The sequence below is a fragment of the Ascaphus truei genome, chromosome 18 (genome assembly GCF_040206685.1).
Source record: "Ascaphus truei isolate aAscTru1 chromosome 18, aAscTru1.hap1, whole genome shotgun sequence".
NCBI lineage: Eukaryota > Metazoa > Chordata > Amphibia > Anura > Ascaphidae > Ascaphus > Ascaphus truei.
The window spans coordinates 32,078,826-32,106,694 of record NC_134500.1 but is presented as its reverse complement, the minus strand read 5'-3'; the positions used below and the strand labels follow the sequence as shown (position 1 = coordinate 32,106,694).

At 55.4% G+C, this 27,869-nt stretch overlaps 1 protein-coding gene across 2 annotated transcripts in view; it reads right to left on the bottom strand.

Moving 5' to 3' along the window:
• The window catches only part of TMEM266 (transmembrane protein 266), a 69,023-nt gene extending 42,152 nt beyond the window's left edge, over positions 1–26,871 (bottom strand). Inside the window, exons 1-3 of one of the 2 annotated variants that reach the window (XM_075576050.1) lie at positions 26,776–26,871; positions 6,867–6,988; positions 3,360–3,468 (exon numbers count right to left, since the gene is read on the bottom strand). In XM_075576050.1, the coding sequence (XP_075432165.1) occupies positions 3,360–3,468; positions 6,867–6,988; positions 26,776–26,816 (272 nt within the window). In that variant the 5' untranslated portion in view covers positions 26,817–26,871. Of the gene's footprint in view, positions 1–3,359; positions 3,469–6,866; positions 6,989–26,769 lie in introns of both variants that reach the window. The other variant, XM_075576049.1, reaches the window with a different exon arrangement.
• Between the last annotated feature and the right edge of the window lie 998 nt (positions 26,872–27,869).

Genomic DNA, 27,869 nt, shown 5'->3' with positions numbered 1-27,869 from the left:
ACATGGTAATATCATAAAACTATGTGAGACATGTCCTGAGTGCCAGTTGACTAGCCAGAAGGGACAGAAGCTGGCCACCTTGGTTCATCTGCCCTTGATCTCGAGGATTAGTGTAGATCTGGTAGGACCTTAAGAACCCTCTGCGAAGGGACATAAGTTCATACTAGTTGTCATAGATTATGCCACCAGATATCCTGAGGCCTTCCCTCTGAGATCAGCCACTGATAAACAGGTGGCTCACAGGTGGTTAGAGCTATTCTCTTGGGTAGGACTGCCCCAGGTAAAGTTGACTGATCAGGGAACAAACTTCATGGCGAAGTTAATGCAGGATGACCTCAAATTATCAGCAACCCCCCCCCCCCCTTCACTTGTGTGCGGCGTCAAATGACACCATGGGGTCACGTGACCCCATTTCCATGGAGACGGCCATGTGATGTCACTGCGGCGTAATTTGACGCCGCGTTGCCATGGCGATGGGTCACAGCGTCTGAATCAAGGTAAATTTTATTGTTGCAGAGGCCTCACGCGATCCCCGTCATTTAATTAAAATGCCTCGGGGAAGAGCACAGGACCTCTGCAAGCAGCCGCGCCCCCCCCAAAAAAATCCAAAGTGCCCTCTGAAGGGCGCGCCCCCCACTTTGCGCACCCCTGTAATAGACCTTCAAGACCGCCTAGACATGGTAGGTCGGTTTGCTAAGGAAAATCTTAAATCTGCTCAAGAACGTCAAGAGGCAGTATAACCAAAATGCCCGCATAAGGCCGCGCTTATAGTGCCGGCGACGTCGCCCGAAAATAAATGCATTGCCGCCGCCACGTACGCTTATAGTAAGCGCGGCGGCGACAATGCGACGGAGCGACGTCGCAAAAACTGGTAGCCGGCAATATTTGATTTTTCAAGGGCTGTCGCCTCATGTGACAGCCCCTGAACCAATCAAATGCCAGGAAACCCGTGATGCCGCCGCACAGCGAAATATAACTTTCGCCTGTGGCGACGGCGACGTCACCCGTCGTGTCACCGTCGCCATCGACGGCACAATAAGCGCGGCCTAAGGGTCTTCCAACCTGGAGACCAAGTGATGCTTCTCTTACAGACTTGCCAGTCCAATATAAAAAGGTTAAGGGCAGCCCTAAGGTCATTAAGAGAAGCAGGGCTCACTGCCAATCCAAACAAATGTGCCCTGGGAAAAAGCCACTACAAAATATTTGGGCTACACCATTGGGGAAGGGATAGTAAGGCCACTAGCCAGCAAGTTGGCCGCCATAAAGGAAGTCCCAACCCCACAGACCAAGACGCAAGTCTGCCCCCTTTTGGGGTTACTACAGGCGGTTTATACCAAATTTCTCATAGATTACACCACCTTTAACAGATTTAACAAAAAAAGAGTGCCCCGACCCAAGTTAGATGGTCTTGGGAGTGCCAAACTGCCTTTGATACGTTAAAGAAGTGCCTGTCAGAGGGTCCCGCTCTTCGGAGCCCAAATTTTAAGGAGCCCTTCATAATTCAGACGGAGTCCTCCGAGGTAGGACTGGGAGCAGTGCTGTCCCAGCAATTTGATGGTGTTGAACACCACATATTGTTCATCAGCCGGAAACTGTTCCCAAGGGAAGTGAGGTATTCTGTCATTGAGAAGAAGTGCCTCGCCGTAAAATGGGCAATTGAGGCCTTGAGGCATTATGTCGCGGGGGTACACTTCACCCTGGTCACTGACCATGCACTCTTAAAATGGTTAAATACCATGAAGGACACAAACTCGAGGTTGACCCGGTGGTATATGGTCCTCCAGCCCTTCTCTTTTGATATGCAGCATAGGCCTGGGAAATGCCGATTTTTTGTTGTGAGAAGGAGTGGAGTTTTGGGCTTCAGCCGTGTGGGGCCCTAGTCACACACAAACAGGGGAGGTATGTGATAGGGTGAACTCAGGTACTGATTATTATGCCTGGGAAACATACATCTGAGTCCTTCATCCAGCACTCAGAAAGTTAACCCAGTAAGAATACTTGGGCAATCAGGAAATAAGTTGAGACAGCTGACCACCAGCTTGATAAGGAGGCTACTGCTTGTAGTAGGTGGCTGACTCAGACTACAGAGCTGTCCTGTGCAAGCTCCTATCCAGAAGGATTTCCTAAACTGTCTCTAGGGACAGAGATTCCCAAACAAAGATACAGTAAGGACTTTAATATTGTTCCATAACTATTGTGGTATATGTTTAGGGGTTGGGAACTGGACAAAGCCAGCAAGCTCGATAGATAGGGCCTGGAAAGTTTAGCAAGATCTCCCTATGGAGAGTAGGCATTCTTTTTATGAGTTTTATTTTGCCTTAAAGGGACAGTGTGCCCAAATGTTTATTTGTGTTGTGGAGAAATAAAACCACTGAACATTTGGTTTACCCTGAAAATGCACGTGTGGACTCGTCTGACCTCGCCTACAGGCCGTCCTGCCACAATGCCACACACAGCAATAAATAAAATGCCACAAGTTGTATTTCTGTATAATTTCGCTTAATCTAATAAAAATTTCAAATTAAAAAAAAAAAAAATGACACGCACAGTGATATAACATGTCACGTACAGCGATATAATAACATGACACGCACAGCAATATAATAACATGCCACGTACAGCGATATAATAACATGACACGCACAGCAATATAATAACATGCCACGTACAGCGATATAATAACATGCTACAAACAGCGATATCACATGCCCACGCACAGCGATATAACACGCACTGCCCAGCGATATAATAATATGCACTGTACAGCGATCTAATAACATTAGATAGTTAGAGGGGGAGGGTTAGTTAGACGGGGAGGGGTTAGTTGAGGGGGGGTTTAGTTAGAGAGGGAGAGAGAGTTAGAGAGGGGGGTGAGTTAGAGAGGGGGGTGAGTTAGAGAGGGGGGTGAGTTAGAGAGGGGGGTGAGTTAGAGGGGGGGGAGTTAGTTAGAGGGGGGGAGTTAGTTAGAGGGGGGGGAGTCAGTTAGAGGGGGGGGAGTCAGTTAGAGGGGGGGAGTTAGTTAGAGGGGGGAGTTAGAGAGGGGGGAGTTAGAGGGGGGGGAGTTAGTTAGAGGGGGGGAGTTAGTTAGAGGGGGGGAGTTAGTTAGAGGGGGGGGGGGAGTTAGTTAGAGGGGGGGGGAGTCAGTTAGAGGGGGGGAGTCAGTTAGAGGGAGAGGAGTCAGTTAGAGGGAGAGGAGTCAGTTAGAGGGGGGAGCCAGTCAGAGGGGGGGAGTCAGTTAGAGGGGAAGGAGTTAGTTAGAGGGGATTACTGCTTTAAACAGTTTACACTTGATGATTTATAAACTGCTTTCTTATATTTCTGGCTCAGTTTAGGTGTATACAAAACCTGATTTGACTTACTGGGGATTTGTCATGTTGAAAGGAGATGTGTCCAATATAATACAGCTTTCATAATTCAGATTATTTTTAATCCTGATAGTAGCAGAGAAAACATGTCCATTGTATTTTTCTGTAAAGCAAAAATAGAATACAATTAAAACAAGGCTCTGATTAGTGTAGTGGGTTCTCCTTATAACATGACCTGGGATAGCACTGCACGCTGCCATTATACTCTATATTAACGTGTAGCTAAACCCCAATTAAGAAACAAAATAAATGTGACATTATCAAGTACGGTAATCATTTTTTGTTGTTAATACAAATCAGGAAAAGACTAAATATCAGTACAATAATCCATCTTAATCCACCTAAGTGATGGGCGTAGGAGGCGGTCACTCAATAAATTAGACTGTTACCCAACTGTTATCTTATACAGGAAAGCCTCTCAATTCGTGAGAAAGACCCCCAATGAATCAGACAGCCCCCAATGAATGACACAGACAGCCCCCCAAATGAATGCTAGACAGCCTACCAATGAATCAGACAGCCCCCCCAATTAATGAGAGACAGCCCCCAATGAATGCCACAGAAAGCCTACCAATGAATGACAGACAGCCCCCCCCCCCACCCTTAGAATGAATAAGACAGCCTCCCAATAAACGAGACAGACAGACTCCCAATGAATGAATCAGACAAATAGAACAAAGAGAAAAACCAGCGCACCGCCAAAGTGGGTCCCAAGCCAAAGTATTATAAAAAATCTTCTTTATTAATCCATCTAAAAGTGGAGGTTAACACCCTCCTACGCGTTTCGTATAAACATACACTTTATCAAGGAGTATGCAATACATGTACATCCCTACCTTTATATACACAAGACCATTTCCTATTTTCGCGCCAAAACTGACGTCATAAACACGCCCATAATGCGTGATGACGCGACTAGTTCCCTGGGACCGCCCCATGAGATCCTCCATGACATCTAAATGAGTATGCTACAAATACGCGGTCCCAGGGAACTAGTAGCGTCACCACGCATTATGGGCGTGTTAATGACGTCAGTTTTGGCGCGAAAAAGGAAATGGTCTTGTGTATATAAAGGTAGGGATGTACATGTATTGCATACTCCTTGATAAAGTGTATGTTTACACGAAACGCGTAGGAGGGTGTTAACCTCCACTATTAGATGGATTAATAAAGAAGATTTTTTTATAATACTTTGGCTTGGGACCCACTTTGGCGGTGCGCTGGTTTTTCTCTTTGTTCTACTTGCCTTCTGAGACCAGCATCTCTCTACCAGGCTGCACGCCTCCACAGGACATTGGTAAAGGGGATTTTGTGAGTATCATGTATTATTGCATACTTATTGTGAGTCCAGGAGCCATCCCAATGAGGGCTTGATTTAGGTTAGGTTATTTTAGCCTACAGTATTTCTTGCCCTTCAGGGATTATTGGCCCTTCTGGGGACTTTACTTCAATTTTCTCACATACCCTCATGTCCATTATTGTTCATCTGTCAATTACAATTATACAAGGGATCAAGCGTTGAGCGCCTTTCTCACTTCAATTGTTATTTTGGAATGAATCAGACAGCCTGCCAAAGAAATAATTCTCCCAATGAATGAGACTGACAGCCTCCCAATGAATGAATCAGACAGCCTCCCAATGAATGAATCAGACAGCCTCCCAAAGCATGAATCAGACAGCCTCCCAATGCATGAATCAGACAGCCTCCCAAAGAATGAATCAGACAGCCTCCCAATGAATGAATCAGACAGCCTCCCAATGAATGAAGTGAAAATGAAAAGGGGAGCGCAAACAGATTAAATGTCAAGCCAGTGCAATAGAAAAAATGCAAAGTAAAGATCTCTTGAGCAAGAGAATAGATCACTGGAACAGCAGAAATATCACACGGTATACTCAATAAAACAGTCTGTGACACAGAGGCAGCAGCCTAGGAATCCTCTCTGGTGTTCATCTGTATATCCAGCTTTACAACAGGAATGCACCTCAGGGGAAAGATAAGGCAAACTGATGGTGCAGATAGTATAGGCAAATGTATTGATATGGACATAAAAGGCACAAACACATGCGCACTCACGGTGTAACAGGTTAAATGTAGCATTGAGTTAGAGATCTATACTCTCTTCAGAGCGCCAAAATGTCACCGCCGGCCGACCCGCACAGCGTCCCGCAGTGACTCGCAACAGCTTGTGATGTCCCATCCGGCAGGATACCGTTCTGATTCAGGGAGATAGGTGTAGCGGCGTCACCATGGTGCAGCAGGAAACAAGGTCTGGACCCTACACGTTTCGCGGCATCAGCTTCCTCAGGAGCTTGTCGGCAGCCTTCAACACTATTGACCACGGGATACTGTTGGGTCGCCCGAGGAGCCTCGGGGGATCCGCTCGAGTGGATCACCTCCTTCCTGAAGGACAGGACCCAGCAGGTGATCATGGACAACCTGCTGGCCCAGCCCAGTTGCCATGGCGACGCGTCTCCAGAAGCCGTGTGAACCAAGTTAAGTGCAGTTTACAGAGACCCTCACCACTTCCCCGGCATTTAAATTAAATGCCTTCGGGAAGCTTGCGGGGCCTCTGTAAACCCCGCTCCCCCCGAAGATAATCTCCAGTTTGTGTACCCCTGCTCTAGGTCATATCTTCCGGATAATGGTATGTTGTGCCATAAGTATCCTGATAACACACAGATCTATGTCTCTTTTACATCAGACCCGGGGCGTTGGTCGCTGCACTGTCTGAATGCTTGTCATGGGTAGCCATGGCTCAGAACTGGTTGAAGCTTAATCCAGACAAGACTGAGGTCATGATTGTTGGCTCAGAGCAAAGACAGAGTGTGGTTGGGTGGGATTGACACACCGCTAATTAATGGCATCAGAAATGCGCAACATAGGAGTCCTGTTTGATTAGAGCTTGGACATGTGAGCGCAGGTTCTGGCTACGGTTAGAACCGGGTTTTATTACCTAAGGATACACCGAGGACTGCGTCTGCTTTTCTCGATGCCAGTGCTGGAATCACTTGTCCACGCCTTTGTGTCCACACGATTGGACTACAGAAATTCTCTCTATGCAGGAATGCCTCTTGTATTGATTAGAAGGCTTCAGCTAGTGCAGAATGCGGCTGCTCGCATGTTTCAGCGTGTTGGCCGTTTTCCGTATATTACACCTCTTCCCCGAGATCTGCACTGGCTTCCCGTGACCTTCTGTATTCAGTCCAAAATCGTCCTGTCGTATAAAGCACTGCACGGATTGGGCCCTGAGTATTTGTGCCACCACCTACTCCCCAATCAGCTTTGAGGTCAGGAGTGGTCTGACTGTTTTCCCCAAGGATTTACCATCCAACCGTGGGAGGTAAAGCCTTGTTTCGATTGCAGCCCCATGGATTTGGAAGACCCAGTTTGGCCACTTTGGAACACAGTAAACTCACTTTGTCCACCTAGCCTTTCCCTAATTGTGTTATTCTCTTTTGTCTACTATTGATATTTCCATTTTTTTTAATTATTTCTCTAACCTGGTGTAAGGGTCCGGCGATGTAAGGGTCTGGCGATGTAAGGGTCCGGCGATGTAAGGGTCCGGCGATGTAAGGGTCCGGCGATGTAAGGTGGGAGCGAGTTCCGGACGTGGTTCTTGTACCTGTGAGGGCCATTAAATAAAGATATGATTTATATCAGCGTCCCAATGAATGAGACCGACAGCCAACAATTAATTAATCAGATATCCCCCTGTGAGACAGACAGTCTCTCAATAAATAAGACACACAGCCTAACAATGAATGAATCAGACAGACAGTCTCCCAATGAATGAATCAGACAGCCTCCCAATGATTGACACACATCCCCTCAATGATTGACACCCATCCCCTCAATGAACAAATCAGATAGTATCCCAATGAATTAATCAGATAGTCTCCTAATGAATGACACACACAGCCTCTCAATTAATTGAACAGACAGCCCCACCAACGAATGAAACAGTATCTCAATAAATGAATAAGACAGACCCCCAATGAGTGAGAAATCTCCCAATGAATGACACAGACAGCCCCCAAATGAATGACACAGACAGCCCCCCAATGAATGACACGGACAGCCCCCCAATGAATGACACGGACAGCCCCCCAATGAATGACACGGACAGCCCCCCAATGAATGACACAGACAGCCCCCTTATGAAAGAGACAGGCTCCCAATGAATGACACCGACAATCCCCCAATGAGACAGCCCACCCCCAATGGATGACACAGACAGTCCCCCAATGGAAGACACAAACAGACCCCCAATGAATGACACAGACAGACCCTCAATGAATGACACAGACAGCCCCCCCCAATAAATCAGACAGTCTCCAAATAAATGAGACATCCCCCCAATGAATGAAAAAGACAGCACCCCAATCAATGAATCAGACAGCCCCACAATGAATGGCACAATCAGCCCCACCAATTAATCGAACAGTATCTCAATAAATGAATGACAGACCCCCAATGAGTGAGAAGTCTTTCAATGAATGACACAGACAGCCCCCCAATTAATGACAGACAGCCCCCCAATGAAAGAGACAGGCTCCCAATGGATGACACAGACCCAAATGAATGACACCGACAATCCCCGAATGAGTGATACAGACAGCCCACCCCCAATGGATGACACAGACAGCCCCCCAATGGAAGACACAGACAGACCCCCAATGAATAACACAGACAGCCCCCCCAATGAATGACACAGACAGCCCCCCCAATGACACAGACAGCCCCCCCAATGACACAGACAGCCCCCCCAATGACACAGACAGCCCCCCCAATGACACAGACAGCCCCCCCAATGACACAGACAGCCCCCCCAATGACACAGACAGCCCCCCCAATGACACAGACAGCCCCCCCCCAATGAATGACACAGACAGCCCCCCCCCAATGAATGACACAGACAGCCCCCCCCCAATGAATGACACAGACAGCCCCCCCCCAATGAATGACACAGACAGCCCCCCCAATGAATGACACAGACAGCCCCCCCAATGAATGACACAGACAGCCCCCCCCAATGAATGACACAGACAGCCCCCCCAATGAATGACACAGACAGCCCCCCCCAATGAATGACACAGACAGCCCCCCCAATGAATGACACAGACAGCCCCCTCCATGAATGACACAGACAGCCCCCCCAATGAATGACACAGACAGCCCCCCCCAATGAATGACACAGACAGCCCCCCCCAATGAATGACACAGACAGCCCCCCCCAATGAATGACACAGACAGCCCCCCCCAATGAATGACACAGACAGCCCCCCCCAATGAATGACACAGACAGCCCCCCCCAATGAATGACACAGACAGCCCCCCCCAATGAATGACACAGACAGCCCCCCCCCAATGAATGACACAGACAGCCCCCCCCCAATGAATGACACAGACAGCCCCCCCCAATGAATGACACAGACAGCCCCCCTATGAAAGAGACAGGCTCCCAATGGATGACACAGACCCCAATGAATGACACCGACAATCCCCCAATGAGTGATACAGACAGCCCACCCCCAATGGATGACACAAACAGACCCCCAATGAAAGACACAGACAGACCCCCAATGAATAACACAGACAGACCCTCAATGAATGACACAGACAGCAGCTCCAATGAATGACACAGACCCCCAATGAATGACACAGACACCCCCAATGAATGACACAGACAGACCCCCAATGAATGACACAGACAACCCACAATGAATGACACAGAACGCACCACCAATAAATCAGACAGTCTCCAAATAAATGAGACATCCCCCCCAATGAATGAAAAAGATAGCACCCCAATCAATGAATCAGACAGCCCCACAATGAATGGCACAGCCAGCCCCAGATAAATGACAACCTGTCTCCTAGTGAAGGAATCAGACAGACCCCAATGAGTGACACAGACAGCATCCCAATGAATGAAAGAGAGAACCCAATGAATGATAAAGACAGCCTCCCAATGAATGAATCAGAGCCTCCTAATTAATCAGACAGCCTAATAATGAATGACACAGACAGCCACCGCCCCCCCAATGGGACACAGACAACCCCCAATGAGACACAGACAGCCCCCCCCCCAATGAGACACAGTCACCAATGACACAGACAGCAATCCCAATGACTGAATCAGACAGACCCCCTATGAAAGAGACAGACCCCCCAATGGATGACACAGACAGCACCCCCCCAATGGATGACAGACAGCCCCACCCAATGGATGACAGACAGCCCCACCCAATGGATGACAGACAGCCCCCCCAATGGATGACACAGACAGCCCCTCTAATGGATGACAGACAGCCCCCCCAATGGATGACAGACAGCCCCCCCCAATGGATGACAGACAGCCCCCTCCAATGGATGACACAGACAGCCCCCCCAATGGATGACACAGACAGCCCCCCCAATGGATGACACAGACAGCACCCCCAATAGATGACACAGACAGCCCCCCCCCCCCAATGGATGACACAGATGCCCCACCCCCAATGGATGACACAGACAGGCCCCCCAATGGATGACACAGACAGCCCACCCCCCAAATGGATGACACAGACAGCCCCCCCATGGATGACACAGACAGCACCCTCCCAATGGATGACACAGACAGCACCCTCCCAATGGATGACACAGACAGCCCCCTCCCAATGGATGACACAGACAGCCCCCCCAATGGATAACACAGACAGCCCCCCCCAATGGATGACACAGACAGCCCTCTCCCCAATGGATGACACAGACAGCCCTCCCCCCAATGGATGACACAGACGGCCCCCCCCCAATGGATGACAAAGACAGCCCCCCCCCCCCCCAATGGATGACAAAGACAGCCCCCCCCAATGGATGACACAGACAGGCCCCCCCAATGGGTGACACAGACAGGCCCCCCCAATGGGTGACAGACAGGCCCCCCCAATGGATGACACAGACAGGCCCCTCCAATGGATGACAGAACCCCCCCCCAATTGTAGACACAGACAGCCCCCCAAATGGATGACACAAACAGACCCCCCCCAATGGATGACACAGACAGCCCCCCCCCCCAATGGATGACACAGACAGCCCCCCCCCCCCAATGGATGACACAGACAGGCCCCCCCAATGGATGAAAAAGACAGGCCCCCCCAATGGATGACACAGACAGCCCCCTCCCCCAATGGATGACAAGGACAGCCCCCTCCCCCCAATGGATGACACAGACAGCCCCCTCCCCCCAATGGATGACTCAGACAGCCCCCTCCCCCCAATGGATGACACAGACAGCCCCCTCCCCCCAATGGATGACACAGACAGCCCCCCCTCCCAATGGATGACACAGACAGCCCCTCCCTCAATGGATGACACAGACAGCCCCCCCAATGGATGACACAGACAGCCCCCCCCAATGGATGACAGAGACAGGACCCCCCCAGTGGATGACACAGACAGCCCACCCCCAATGGATGACACAGACAGCCCACCCCCAATGGATGACACAGACAGCCCACCCCCAATGGATGACACAGACAGCCCCCCCCCAATGGATGACACAGACAGCCCCCTCCCAATGGATGACACAGACAGCCCCCCCCCCCCCAATGGATAACACAGACAGCCCCCCCCCCCAATGGATAACACAGACAGCCCCCCCCCCCAATGGATGACACAGACAGCCCTCCCCCCAATGGATGACACAGACAGCCCTCCCCCAATGGATGACACAGACAGCCCTCCCCCAATGGATGACACTGACAGCCCTCCCCCCAATGGATGACACAGACAGCCCCTCCGCCCCAATAGATGACACAGACAGGCCCCCCCCAATGGATGACACAGACAGGCCCCCCCAATGGATGACACAGACAGCCCCCCCAATGGATGACACAGACAGACCCCCCCAATGGATGACACAGACAGACCCACCCCAATGGATGACACAGACAGCCCCCCCCCCAATAGATGACACAGACAACCCCCCATAGATGACACAGACAGCCCCCGCCCAATGGGTGACACAGACAGCCCCCGCCCAATGGGTGACACAGACAGCCCCCTCCCCCCAATGGATGACACAGACAGCCCCCTCCCCCCAATGGATGACACAGACAGCCCCCTCCCCCCAATGGATGACACAGACAGCCCCCCCCCCCATGGATGACACAGACAGCCCCCCCCCCCAATGGATGACACAGACAGCCCCTCCCTCAATGGATGACACAGACAGCCCCCCCCCCCAATGGATGACACAGACAGCCCCCCCCCCCAAATGGATGACACAGACAGCCCTCTCCCCAATGGATGACACAGACAGCCCTCTCCCCAATGGATGACACAGACAGCTCTCTCCCCAATGGATGACACAGACAGCCCTCTCCCCAATGGATGACACAGACAGCCCTCTCCCCAATGGATGACACAGACAGCCCTCTCCCCAATGGATGACACAGACAGCCCCTCCGCCCCAATAGATGACACAGACAGGCCCCCCCCAATGGAAGACACAGACAGGCCCCCCCAATGGATGACACAGACAGCCACCCCAATGGATGACAAAGACAGACCCCCCCAATGGATGACACAGACAGACCCCCCCCCCCAATGGATGACACAGACAGCCCCCCCCAATAGATGTATGTATGTATGTATTGTATGTCTTTATTTATATAGCGCCATAAAATGTACATAGCGCTTCACAGTAGTAATACATGTCATATAAATAACAAATATAAATAACAGATCATGGGAATAAGTGCTTCAGACATACTGTAAAAGTAACATTAAGGAAGGAGTCCCTGCTCCGAGGAGCTTACAATCTAATTGGTAGGTAGGGAGAACGTACAGAGACAGTAGGAGGGAATACTAGTAAGTGCTTCTGCAGGGGGCCAAGCTTTGTGTCATGTGTCCATGATTATCCAGTGCTACTCATATGCTTCTTTAAGCAGATGTGTCTTGAGGTGGGTCTTAAAGGTGGATAGCGACACAGACAGCCCCCCCCCCAATGGATGACACAGACAGCCCCCCCCCAATGGGTGACACAGACAGGCCCCCCCAATGGGTGACACAGACAAGCCCCCCCAATGGGTGACACAGACAGGCCCCCCCAATGGGTGACACAGACAGGCCCCCCCAATGGATGACACAGATAGCCCCCCCAATGGATGACACAGACAGGCCCCCCCCAATGGATGACAGAACCCCCCCCCAAATGGATGACAGACAGCCCGCCCCCCCAAATGGATGACACAGACAGCCCTCACCCTCAATGGATGACACAGACCGCCCCCCCCAAATGGATGACACAGACCGCCCCCCAAATGGATGACACAGACAGCCCCCCCCCCCCCAATGGATGACACAGACAGGCCCCACCCAAATGGATGACACAGACAGGCCCCACCCAAATGGATGACACAGACAGACTCCCCAAATGGATGACACAGACAGCCCCCCCCCAAATGGATGACACAGACAGCCCCCCCCCAAATGGATGACACAGACAGCCCCCCCCCCCAATGGATGACACAGACAGGCCGCCCCCAATGGATGACACAAACAGCCTCCGCCCCCAATGGATGACACAGACAGCCCCCGCCCCCAATGGATGACACAGACAGGCCCCCCCCAATGGATGACACAGACAGGCCCCCCCCAATGGATGACACAGAAAGCCCCCACAATGGATGACACAGACAGCCCCCCCACCAATGGATGACACAGACAGCCCACCAATGGATGAAACAGACAGGCCCCCCCAATGGATGACACAGACAGCCCCCTCCCCCAATGGATGACACAGACAGCCCCCTCCCCCCAATGGATGACACAGACAGCCCCCTCCCCCCAATGGATGACACAGCCAGCCCCCTCCCCCCAATGGATGACACAGAAAGCCCCCCCCCCAATGGATGACACAGAAAGCCCCCCCCCCAATGGATGACACAGACAGCCCCCCCCCAATGGATGACAGAGACAAGACCCCCCCAGTGGATGACACAGACAGCCCCCCCCCCCAATGGATGACACAGACAGGCCCCCCCACCCAATGGATGAAACAGACAGCCCCCCCCCCCCCAATGGATGACACAGACAGCCCCCCCCCAATGGATGACACAGACAGCCCACCCCCCCAATGGATGACACAGACAGCCCACCCCCCCAATGGATGACACAGACAGCCCACCCCCCCAATGGATGACACAGACAGCCCCATCCCAATGGATGACACAGACAGCCCACCCTCAATGGATGACAAGGACAGCCCCCTCCCAATGGATGACACAGACAGCCCTCCCCCCAATGGATGACACAGACAGCCCTCCCCCCAATGGATGACACAGACAGCCCTCCCCCCAATGGATGACAGACAGCCCTCCCCCCAATGGATGACAGACAGCCCTCCCCCCAATGGATGACACAGACAGCCCCCCCAATGGATGACACAGACAGCTCTCTCCCCAATGGATGACACAGACAGCCCTCTCCCCAATGGATGACACAGACAGCCCTCTCCCCAATGGATGACACAGACAGCCCTCTCCCCAATGGATGACACAGACAGCCCCTCCGCCCCAATAGATGACACAGACAGGCCCCCCCCAATGGAAGACACAGACAGGCCCCCCCAATGGATGACACAGACAGCCACCCCAATGGATGACAAAGACAGACCCCCCCAATGGATGACACAGACAGACCCCCCCCCCCAATGGATGACACAGACAGCCCCCCCCCAATAGATGTATGTATGTATGTATGTATGTCTTTATTTGTATAGCGCCATAAAATGTACATAGCGCTTCACAGTAGTAATACATGTCATATAAATAACAAATATAAATAACAGATCATGGGAATAAGTGCTTCAGACATACTGTAAAAGTAACATTAAGGAAGGAGTCCCTGCTCCGAGGAGCTTACAATCTAATTGGTAGGTAGGGAGAACGTACAGAGACAGTAGGAGGGAATACTAGTAAGTGCTTCTGCAGGGGGCCAAGCTTTGTGTCATGTGTCCATGATTATCCAGTGCTACTCATATGCTTCTTTAAGCAGATGTGTCTTGAGGTGGGTCTTAAAGGTGGATAGCGACACAGACAGCCCCCCCCCCAATGGATGACACAGACAGCCCCCCCCCAATGGGTGACACAGACAGGCCCCCCCAATGGGTGACACAGACAAGCCCCCCCAATGGGTGACACAGACAGGCCCCCCCAATGGGTGACACAGACAGGCCCCCCCAATGGATGACACAGATAGCCCCCCCAATGGATGACACAGACAGGCCCCCCCCAATGGATGACAGAACCCCCCCCCAAATGGATGACAGACAGCCCGCCCCCCCAAATGGATGACACAGACAGCCCTCACCCTCAATGGATGACACAGACCGCCCCCCCCAAATGGATGACACAGACCGCCCCCCAAATGGATGACACAGACAGCCCCCCCCCCCAATGGATGACACAGACAGGCCCCACCCAAATGGATGACACAGACAGGCCCCACCCAAATGGATGACACAGACAGACCCCCCAAATGGATGACACAGACAGCCCCCCCCCAAATGGATGACACAGACAGCCCCCCCCCCAAATGGATGACACAGACAGCCCCCCCCCCCAATGGATGACACAGACAGGCCGCCCCCAATGGATGACACAAACAGCCCCCGCCCCCAATGGATGACACAGACAGCCCCCGCCCCCAATGGATGACACAGACAGGCCCCCCCCAATGGATGACACAGACAGGCCCCCCCCAATGGATGACACAGAAAGCCCCCACAATGGATGACACAGACAGCCCCCCCACCAATGGATGACACAGACAGCCCACCAATGGATGAAACAGACAGGCCCCCCCAATGGATGACACAGACAGCCCCCTCCCCCAATGGATGACACAGACAGCCCCCTCCCCCCAATGGATGACACAGACAGCCCCCTCCCCCCAATGGATGACACAGCCAGCCCCCTCCCCCCAATGGATGACACAGAAAGCCCCCCCCCCAATGGATGACACAGAAAGCCCCCCCCCCAATGGATGACACAGACAGCCCCCCCCCCAATGGATGACAGAGACAAGACCCCCCCAGTGGATGACACAGACAGCCCCCCCCCCCAATGGATGACACAGACAGGCCCCCCCACCCAATGGATGAAACAGACAGCCCCCCCCCCCCCAATGGATGACACAGACAGGCCCCCCCCAATGGATGACACAGACAGCCCACCCCCCCAATGGATGACACAGACAGCCCACCCCCCCAATGGATGACACAGACAGCCCACCCCCCCAATGGATGACACAGACAGCCCCATCCCAATGGATGACACAGACAGCCCACCCTCAATGGATGACAAGGACAGCCCCCTCCCAATGGATGACACAGACAGCCCTCCCCCCAATGGATGACACAGACAGCCCTCCCCCCAATGGATGACACAGACAGCCCTCCCCCCAATGGATGACACAGACAGCCCTCCCCCCAATGGATGACAGACAGCCCTCCCCCCAATGGATGACAGACAGCCCTCCCCCCACCCAATGGATGACACAGACAGCCCCCCCCAATAGATGACACAGACAGGCCCCCCCCCCCAATGGATGGCACAGACAGCCCCCCCAATGGGTGACACAGACAGCCGCCCCCCAATAGACACAAACAGCTGCCCCCCAATGGATGACACAGACAGGCCCCCCCCCCAATGGATGAAACAGATTGGCCCCTGCCCCAATGGATGACACAGACAGGCCCCCCCAATGGATGACACAGACAGCCCCCTCCCCCCAATGGATGACACAGACAGCCCCCTCCCCCCAATCAGTGACAGACAGCCGCCCCCCAATGGATGACACAGACAGGCCCCCCCCAATGGATGACACAGACTGCCCCCCCACAATGGATGACATAGACAGCCCCCCCCACAATGGATGACACAGACAGGCCCCCCCCAATAGATGACACAGACAGCCCCCCCAATGGGTGACACAGACAGCCCCCCCCCAATGGATGACACAGACAGCCGCCCCCCAATAGACACAGAAAGCCCCCCCAATGGATGACACAGACAGGCCCCCCCCAATGGATGACACAGACAGGACCCCCCCCCCAGTGGATGACACAGACAGTCCCCCCCACAATGGATGACACAGACAGCCCCCACAATGGATGACACAGACAGCCCCCCCCCCAAATGGATGACAGAAACAGGACCCCCCCAGTGGATGACACAGACAGCCCCCCCAATGGATGACAAAGACAGCCCCCCCCCCCCAATGGATGACACAGAAAGCCCACCCCCCAATGGATGACACAGAAAGCCCACCCCCCCAATGGATGACACAGACAGCCCACCCACCCAATGGATGACACAGACAGCCCCCCCCCAATGGATGATACAGACAGCTCCCCCCCAATGGATGACAAAGACAGCCCCCTCCCAATGGATGACACAGACTGCCCCCCCAATGGATAACACAGACAGCCACCCCCAATGGATGACACTAACAGCCCCCCCAATGGATGACACAGACAGCCCCCCCCAATGGATGAAACAGACAGCCCCCCCCCACAATGGATGACACAGACAGCCCCCCACAATGGATGACACAGACAGCCCCCCACAATGGATGACACAGACAGCCCCCCCCAATGGATGACACAGACAGCCCCCCCAATGGATGACACAGACAGCCCCCCCCCCCCTCAATAGATGACACAGACAGCCCCTCCCCCCAATAGATGACACAGACAGCCCCCCCCAATGTATGACACAGACAGCCCCCCCCAATGTATGACACAGACAGCCCCCCCCCCCAATGTATGACACAGACAGCCCCCCCCCAATGTATGACACAGACAGGCCCCCCAATGGATGACACAGAAAGCCCCCCCAATGGATGACAAAGACAGCCCCCACCCAATGGATGACAAAGACAGCCCCCCCCAATGGATGACACAGACAGCCCCCCCCAATGGATGACACAGACAGCCCCCCCCAATGGATGACACAGACAGGCCCCCCCCCCCAATGGATGACACAGACAGCCCCCCCCCATGAATGACACAGACAGCCCCCCCCATGAATGACACAGACAGCCCCCCCCCCATGGATGACACAGACAGCCACCCCGATGGATGACACAGACAGCCCCCCCTCCCCATGGATGACACTGACAGCCCACCCCCCCAATAGATGACACAGACAGCCCCCCCCCCCCAATAGATGACACAGACAGCCCCCCCAATAGATGACACAGACAGCCCCCCCCAATAGATGACACAGACAGCCCCCTCCCCCCAATGGATGACACAGCCAGCCCCCTCCCCCCAATGGATGACACAGAAAGCCCCCCCCCCCCCAATGGATGACACAGACAGGCCCCACCCCCCAATGGATGAAACAGACAGCCCCCCCCCAATGGATGAAACAGACAGCCCCCCCCCCCCCCAATGGATGACACAGACAGTCCACCCCCCCAATGGATGACACAGACAGCCCACCCCCCCAATGGATGACACAGACAGCCCACCCCCCCAATGGATGACACAGACAGCCCACCCCCCCAATGGATGACACAGACAGCCCCATCCCAATGGATGACACAGACAGCCCACCCTCAATGGATGACACAGACAGCCCCCTCCCAATGGATGACACAGACAGCCCTCCCCCCCAATGGATGACACAGACAGCCCTCCCCCCAATGGATGACACAGACAGCCCCCCCAATAGATGACACAGACAGGCCCCCCCCAATGGATGGCACAGACAGCCCCCCCAATGGGTGACACAGACAGCCGCCCCCCAATAGACACAAACAGCTGCCCCCCAATGGATGACACAGACAGGCCCCCCCCCAATGGATGAAACAGACAGGCCCCTGCCCCAATGGATGACACAGACAGGCCCCCCCAATGGATGACACAGACAGCCCCCTCCCCCCAATGGATGACACAGACAGCCCCCCCCCCCCAATCAGTGACAGACAGCCACCCCCCCAATGGATGACACAGACAGCCCCCCCCCAATGGATGACACAGACAGCCCCCCCCACAATGGATGACACAGACAGGCCCCCCCCAATAGATGACACAGACAGGCCCCCCCCAATAGATGACACAGACAGCCCCCCCCAATGGGTGACACAGACAGCCCCCCACCAATGGGTGACACAGACAGCCGCCCCCCAATAGACACAGACAGCCCCCCCAATGGATGACACAGACAGGCCCCCCCCAATGGATGACACAGACAGGACCCCCCCCAGTGGATGACACAGACAGCCCCCCCCCCAAATGGATGATAGAAACAGGACCCCCCCAGTGGATGACACAGGACAGCCCCCCCAATGGATGACACAGACAGCCCCCCCCCAAATGGATGACACAGACAGCCCCCCCCAATGGATGACACAGAAAGCCCACCCCCCCCAATGGATGACACAGACAGCCCACCCACCCAATGGATGACACAGACAGCCCCCCCCAATGGATGACACAGACAGCCCCCCCCCCCCAATGGATGACACAGACAGCCCCTCCCAATGGATGACACAGACTGCCCCCCCAATGGATAACACAGACTGCCCCCCCAATGGATAACACAGACTGCCCCCCCCAATGGATAACACAGACAGCCCCCCCAATGGATGACACTAACAGCCCCCCCAATGGATGACACAGACAGGCCCTCCCCCCCCCCCAATGGATGACACAGACAGGCCCTCCCCCCCCCAATGGATGACACAGACAGCCCCCCCCCCCCAATGGATGAAACAGACAGCCCCCCCCCCACAATGGATGACACAGACAGCCCCCCCCAATGGATGACACAGAGAGCCCCCCCCAATGGATGACACAGACAGCCCCCCCCAATGGATGACACAGACAGCCCCCCCCCCCAATAGATGACACAGACAGCCCCTCCCCCCAATAGATGACACAGACAGCCCCCCCCCCCCCCAATGTATGACACAGACAGGCCCCCCAATGGATGACAAAGACAGCCCCCCCCAATGGATGACAAAGACAGCCCCCCCCCCCCAATGGATGACAAAGACAGCCCCCCCCATGGATGACACAGACAGCCCCCCCCCATGGATGACACAGACAGCCCCCCCCCCATGAATGACACAGACAGCCCCCCCCCATGAATGACACAGACAGCCCCCCCCCAATAGATGACACAGACAGCCCCCCCAATAGATGACACAGACAGCCCCCCCAATAGATGACACAGACAGCCCCCCCAATAGATGACACAGACAGCCCCCCCCCCCAACAAATGACACAGACAGCCCCCCCCAATAGATGACACAGACAGCCCCCCCCCAATAGACACAGACAGCCCCCCCCCCCCCAATAGATGACACAGACAGCCCCCCCAATGGGTGACACAGACAGGCCCCCCCAATGGGTGACACAGACAGGCCCCCCCAATGGGTGACACAGACAGCCCCCCCCCCCCATGGATGACACAGACAGCCCCCCCCTAATGGATGACACAGACAGGCCCCCCCCAATGGATGACAGAGACAGGCCCCCCCAATGGATGAAACAGACAGCCCCCCCCCAATGGATGAAACAGACAGCCCCCCCCCCAATGGATGAAACAGACAGCCCCCCCCAATGGATGACACAGACAGCCCCCCCCCAATCAATGACACAGACAGCCCCCACCCATGGATGACACAGACAGCTCCCCCCCCCAATGGATGACACAGACAGCCCGCCCCCAATGGATGACACAGACAGCCCCCCCCCACCCAATGGATGACACAGACAGCCCCCCCCACCCAATGGATGACACAGACAGCCCCCCCCCACCCAATGGATGACACAGACAGCCCCCCCCATGGATGAAACAGACAGCCCCCCCTCAATAGATGAAACAGACAGCCCCCCCCCCCAATGGATGACACAGCCAGTCCCCCCCCCCAATGGATGACACAGACAGGACCCCCCAGTGGATGACACAGACAGCCCCCCCCCAATGGATGACACAGACAGCCCCCCCCAATGGATGACACAGACAGCCCCCCCCCCAATGGATGATGCAGACAGCCCCCCCCAATGGATGACGCAGAAAGGCCCCCCCCCCCAATGGATGACACAGACAGCCCACCCCCCCAATGGATGACACAGCCAGCCCCCCCAATGGATAACACAGACAGGCCCCCCCCAATAGATGACACAGTCAGGCCCCCCCAATGGATGAAACAGACAGCCCCCCCCCCAATGGATGAAACAGACAGCCCCCACCCCAATGGATGACACAGACAGGACCCCCCCAGTGGATGACCCAGACAGCCCCCCCAATGGATGACACAGACAGCCCCCCCCAATGGATGACACAGACAGCCCCCCCCCCATGGATGACACAGACAGCCCCCCCCCCCATGGATGACACAGACAGCCCCCCCCCATGGATGACACAGACAGCCCCCCCCCCCCATGGATGACAAAGACAACCCCCCCCCCCAATGGATGACAAAGACAGCCCCCCCCAATGGATGACAAAGACAGCCCCCCCCAATGGATGACAAAGACAGCCCCCCCCAATGGATGACAAAAAGACAGCCCCCCCCCCATGGATGACAAAGACAGCCCCCCCCCCCCCCCCCCATGGATGACAAAGACAGCCCCCCCCCCCCAATGGATGACCCAGACAGCACCCCCCCAAAGGATGACCCAGACAGCACCCCCCCAAAGGATGACCCAGACAGCACCCCCCCAAAGGATGACACAGACAGCCCCCCCCAACAGATGACACAGACAGCCCCCCCCAATGGGTGACACAGACAGGCCCCCCCAAGGGGTGACACAGACAGGCCCCCCCAAGGGGTGACACAGACAGGCCCCCCCCAAGGGGTGACACAGAAAGCCCCCCCCAATGGATGAGACAGACAGCCCCCCCCAATGGATGACACAGACAGCCCCCCCCCATGGATGACACAGACAGCCCCCCCCAATGGATGACACAGACAGCCCCCCCCCAATGGATGACACAGACAGCCCCCCCCCCCAATGGATGACACAGACAGCCCGCCCCCCAATGGATGACACAGACAGCCCCCCCCACCCAATGGATGACACAGACAGCCCCCCCCCACCCAATGGATGACACAGACAGCCCCCCCCACCCAATGGATGACACAGACAGCCCCCCCCCATGGATGACACAGACAGCCCCCCCACCCAATGGATGACACAGACAGCCCCCCCCACCCAATGGATGACACAGACAGCCCCCCCCCACCCAATGGATGACACAGACAGCCCCCCCCATGGATGAAACAGACAGCCCCCCCTCAATAGATGAAACAGACAGCCCCCCCCCCCAATGGATGACACAGCCAGTCCCCCCCCCCAATGGATGACACAGACAGGACCCCCCAGTGGATGACACAGACAGCCCCCCCCAATGGATGACACAGACAGCCCCCCCCCAATGGATGACACAGACAGCCCCCCCCCCCATGGATGACAAAGACAGCCCCCCCCCCCCCCATGGATGACAAAGACAGCCCCCCCCCCAATGGATGACCCAGACAGCACCCCCCCAAAGGATGACCCAGACAGCACCCCCCCAAAGGATGACCCAGACAGCACCCCCCCAAAGGATGACACAGACAGCCCCCCCCAACAGATGACACAGACAGCCCCCCCCAATGGGTGACACAGACAGGCCCCCCCAAGGGGTGACACAGACAGGCCCCCCCAAGGGGTGACACAGACAGGCCCCCCCAAGGGGTGACACAGACAGGCCCCCCCAAGGGGTGACACAGAAAGCCCCCCCCAATGGATGAGACAGACAGCCCCCCCCAATGGATGACACAGACAGCCCCCCCCCCATGGATGACACAGACAGCCCCCCCCCCAATGGATGACACAGACAGCCCCCCCCCCCCCCAATGGATGACACAGACAGCCCCCCCCCCCAATGGATGACACAGACAGCCCCCCCCCCAATGGATGACACAGACAGCCCCCCCCCAATGGATGACACAGACAGGCCCCCCCCAATGGATGACAGAAACCCCCCCCCAATGGATGACACAGACAGGCCCCCCCCAATGGATGACAGAAACCCCCCCCCCCAATGGATGACACAGACAGCCCCCCAATGGATGACACAGACAGCCCCCCCCAATGGATGACACAGACAGCCCCCCCCAATGGATGACACAGACAGCCCCCCCCCCCAATGGATGACACAGACAGCCCCCCCCCAAAATGGATGACACAGACAGGCCCCTCCCAATGGATGACACAGACAGCCGCCCCCCAATAGACACAGACAGCCGCCCCCCAATAGACACAGACAGCCGCCCCCCAATGGATGACACAGAAACGCCCCCCCCAATGGATGACACAGACAGCCCCCCCCCAATGGGTGACACAGACAGCCGAACCCCAATGGGTGACACAGACAGCCGCCCCCCCAATAGACACAGACAGCCGCCCGCCAATGGATGACACAGACAGCCCCCCTGCCAATGGATGACACAGACAGCCCCCCTGCCAATGGATGATACATACACACACACCTCCAATGGATGAGCCCCCCCAATGGATGACACAGACAGCCCCCAAATGGATGACACAGACAGCCCACCCCCAATGGATGACACAGACAGCCCCCCCAATGGATGACACAGACAGCCCTCCCCCCCCCAAAATGGATGACACAGACAGCCCTCCCCCCAATGGATGACACAGACAGCGCCCGCCCCCAATGGATGACACAGACAGCCCCCGCCCCCAATGGATGACACAGACAGCCCCCCCCAATGGATGACACAGACAGCCCCCCCCAATGGATGACACAGCCACCCCCCCCCAATGGATGACACAGACAAGCCCCCCCCCCAATGGATGACACAGACAAGCCCCCCCAATGGATGACACAGACAGCCCCCCCCCAATAGACACAAACAGCTGCTCCCCAATGGATGACACAGACAGCCCTCTCCACAATGGATGACACAGACAGCCCTCTCCACAATGGATGACACAGACAGCCCCCCCCCCCAATGGATGACACAGACAGCCCCCCCCCCCCCAATGGATGACACAGACAGCCCCTTTCTCAATGGATGACACAGACAGCCCCCCCCCCAATGGGTGACACACACAGCCGCCCCCCCAATGGGTGACACAGACAGCCGCCCCCTAACAGACACAGACAGCCGCCCCCCAATGGATGACACAGACAGGCCCCCCCAATGGATGACACAGACTGCCCACAACCCAATGAATGACACAGACAGCCGCCCCCCAATAGACAGAGCCGCCCCCCAATGGATGACACAGACAGCCCCCCCGCCAATGGATGACACATACACCCCCCCAATGGATGAGCCCCCCCAATGGATGACACAGCCAGCCCCCAAATGAATGACACAGACAGCCCCCCCAATGGATGACACAGACAGTCGTCGTCCCCAATGGATGACACAGACAGTCCCCCCACCCAATGGATGACACAGACAGTCCCCCCCACCCAATGGATGACACAGACAGCCCCCCCCCAAATGGATGACACAGACAGCCCCCCCCTAATGGATGACACAGACAGCCCTCCCCCCAATGGATGACACAGACAGCCCTCCCCCCAATGGATGACACAGACAGCCCTCCCCCCAATGGATGACACAGACAGCCCTCCCCCCAATGGATGACACAGACAGCCCTCCCCCAATGGATGACACAGACAGCCCCCCCCAATAGACACAGACAGCCGCCCCCCAATAGACACAGACAGCCGCCCCCCAATGGGTGACACATACACCCCCCCAATGGATGAGCCCCCCCAATGGATGACACAGACAGCCCCCCAATGGATGACACAGATAGCCCCCCCAAATGGATGACACAGACAGCCCCCCCCCAATGGATGACACAGACAGCCCCCTCCCCACAATGGATGACACAGACAGCCCCTTCCCCCCAATGGATGACACAGACAGCCCCCCCCCAATGGATGACACAGACAGCCCCCCCCCAATGGATGACACAGACAGCCCCCCCTACAATGGATGACACAGACAGCCCCCCCCCCCCAATGGATGACACAGACAGCCCCCCCCCCAATGGATGACACAGACATCCCCCCCAATGGGTGACACAGACAGCCCCCCCCCCAATGGGTGACACAGACAGCCCCCCCCCCAATGGGTGACACAGACAGCCGCCCCCAAATAGACACAGACAGCCGCCCCCCAATGGATGACACAGACTGCCCCCCCCCAATGGATGACACAGACAGCCCCCCCCCCCCCAATGGATGACACAGACAGCCCCCCCCCCCCCCAATGGATGACACAGACAGGCCTCCCCCAATAGATGACACAGACAGCCGCCCCCCAATAGACACAGACAGCCGCCCCCCAATAGACACAGACAACCGCCCCCAATGGATGACACAGACAGCCCCCCCGCCAATGGATGACACATACACACCCCACGAATGGATGACACAGCCAGCCCCCAAATGGATGACACAGACAGCCCCCAAATGGATGACACAGACAGCCCCCCCCATGGATAACACAGACAGTCCCCCCCAATGGATGACACAGACAGCCCCCCCCCCAATGGATGACACAGACAGCCCGCCCAATGGATGACACAGACAGCCCCCCCCATGGATAACACAGACAGCCCCCCCAAATGGATGACAGACAGCCCCCCCAATGGATGACACAGACAGCCCCCCCCAAATGGATGACAGACAGCCCCCCCAAATGGATGACACAGACAGCCCCCCCAATGGATGACACAGACAGCCCCCCCCCCCAATGGATGACACAGACAGCCCCCCCCCCAATGGATGACACAGACAGCCCCCCCCCCCCAATGGATGACACAGACAGCCCCCCCCCCCCCAATGGATGACACAGACAGCCCCCCCCCCCCAATGGATGACACAGACAGCCCCCCCCCCAATGGATGACACAGACAGCCCCCCCCCAATGGATGACACAGACAGCCCCCCCCCCCATGGATGACACAGACAGCCCCCCCCCATGGATGACACAGACAGCCCCCCCAATTAATAACACAGACAGCCGCACCCCAATGGATGACAAAGACAGCCCCCCCCTATGAATGACAAAGACAGCCCCCCAATGAATGACAAAGACAGCCCCCCCAATGAATGACAAAGACAGCCCCCACAATGAATGACAAAGACAGCCCCCCTAATGAATGACAAAGACAGCCCCCCTAATGAATAACAGACAGCCCCCCCATGAATGACAAAGACAGCCCCCCCATGAATGACAAAGACAGCCCCCCCCATGAAAGACAAAGACAGCCCCCCCATGAAAGACAAAGACAGCCCCCCCCCCATGAAAGACAAAGACAGCCCCCCCCAATGAAAGACAAAGACAGCCCCCCCTCCCAATGGATGACAGACAGCCCCCCCCCATGAATGACACAGACAGCCCCCCCCCATGAATGACACAGACAGCCCCCCAAATAAATGACACAGACAGCCCCCCAATGGATAACAGACAGCCCCCCAATGGATAACAGACAGCCCCCCAATGAATGACACAGACAGCCCCCCCCCCAATGAATCACACTGACAGCCCTCCATCACCAATGAACACAGACAGCCCCCACCCCCCACCCCAGTGGATGACACAAACAGACCCACAACGGATGACACAGCCCCCCAATGAATGACGCCCCCCAATGAATGACACCCCCCAATGGATAACATAGACTGCCCCCAATAAATGAGACAGACCCCCCCCAAAAAAAAAAATTACAGTCCCCCAATGGATGACACAGACAGCCCCACAATGAATTGCACAGACAGCCCCCAATGAATGACAGCTCCCCAATGTATGACACAGACAGCCCCCCAAATGAATGACACAGACAGCCCCCAATGAATGACAGCCCCCAATTGTATGACACAGACAGCCCCCCAATGGATGACACAGACAGCCCTCAATGAATGAGACCCCCCCCCCCCCCCAATGACTGACACAGTCCACCAATAAATGACAAAGACAGGCTCCCTATGGATGACACAGACAGCCCCCCAATGAATTGCACAGACAGCCCCCAATGAATGACAGACCCCCAATGAATGACACAGACAGCTCCCAATAAATGAGAACCCCCAATGAGTGACACAGTCCCCCAATGGATAATCCATTACATAGACAGCCCCCCAACCCCAATGGATGACACAGCCAGCCTCCCAATGGATGACACAGCCAGCCTCCCAAATGGATGACACAGCCAGCCTCCCAGTGAGGCAGGTTATCTGCCCTGCCTCCCCTCTGCTCATGTCTCTCCCCTGCCCCCCCGGGGCCCAGCTCCTCCCTTTCCTCCCCCTCTCTCTCCCCGGCCCGGTCTCTCCCCCCGGCCCGGTCTCAGCCTCCTCTCACACGGACTCAGTTGCTGATCCGTCTCCTTGGAAACGGCGACTCTCCATCCACAGAGCCTCCTGTGAGTCGGCGCCCCGCCACGTGACCAATCCAACCAATCACAGAAGGCTCCCAGGCTCACGTGTCCCGCGCGTGCTGGCAAATCGAGCGGTTCAGCTGAGGTCAGTGAAGAGAGACACGGAGCAGGGGGTGTCAGCCACGTGACTCACCGTGGAGTAAAAGAATGCCATCTTGGATATGGGCAATTGCCCGTGAGTGAGTGAGTATTCTGCTTTATAACATCCAAAGACAGCATGAGAGGATGACATGGGGTCTGTGTATTAATAACCATGAGCATCATGTGATCAAAGCATTGCCTGTATGAGACAGTGTGTCTCCCATTGACTCAGGCTAAAAGCTTCAGCTGTGTACAGCAGCTTGCATCCCAATGCCCGATCTGTGCAATAGGGAATTTGTATTATTAATACATACAAATAAATCCATATATATGTATGTCTGTATATCTTTATATACAACCGACAGTGTACTCGGCGCTTTACAAATACGGGACAGGGAATAATAATACTATTACACAGAGGAGAGAATCAGCACGCCCAAGGTAAGTAGCAGAGTAACGTCAGGGTGCAGGGAACCCAAAGAGACCCCTCAATCACTTAGTATATATATGAACAAAACAGAGGAAGGAAACCTGCACACTCAAACAGAGGAACATAGAGGAAGGGAACCTGCACACTCAAACAGAGGAACAGAGAGGAAGGGAACCTGCACACTCAAACAGAGGAACAGAGAGGAAGGGAACGTGCACACTCAAACAGAGGAACAGAGAGGAAGGGAACCTGCGCACTCAAACAGAGGAACAGAGGAATGGAACGTGCACACTCAAACAGAGGAACAGAGAGGAAGGGAACGTGCACACTCAAACAGAGGAACAGAGAGGAAGGGAACGTGCACACTCAAACAGAGGAACAGAGAGGAATGGAATGTGCACACTCAAACAGAGGAACAGAGAGGAACGGAACGTGCACACTCAAACAGAGGAACAGTGAAGGTCTGTAAATAAAATAAAAAGTCTTTTACTGAACGTGTGTAGACAAAACACC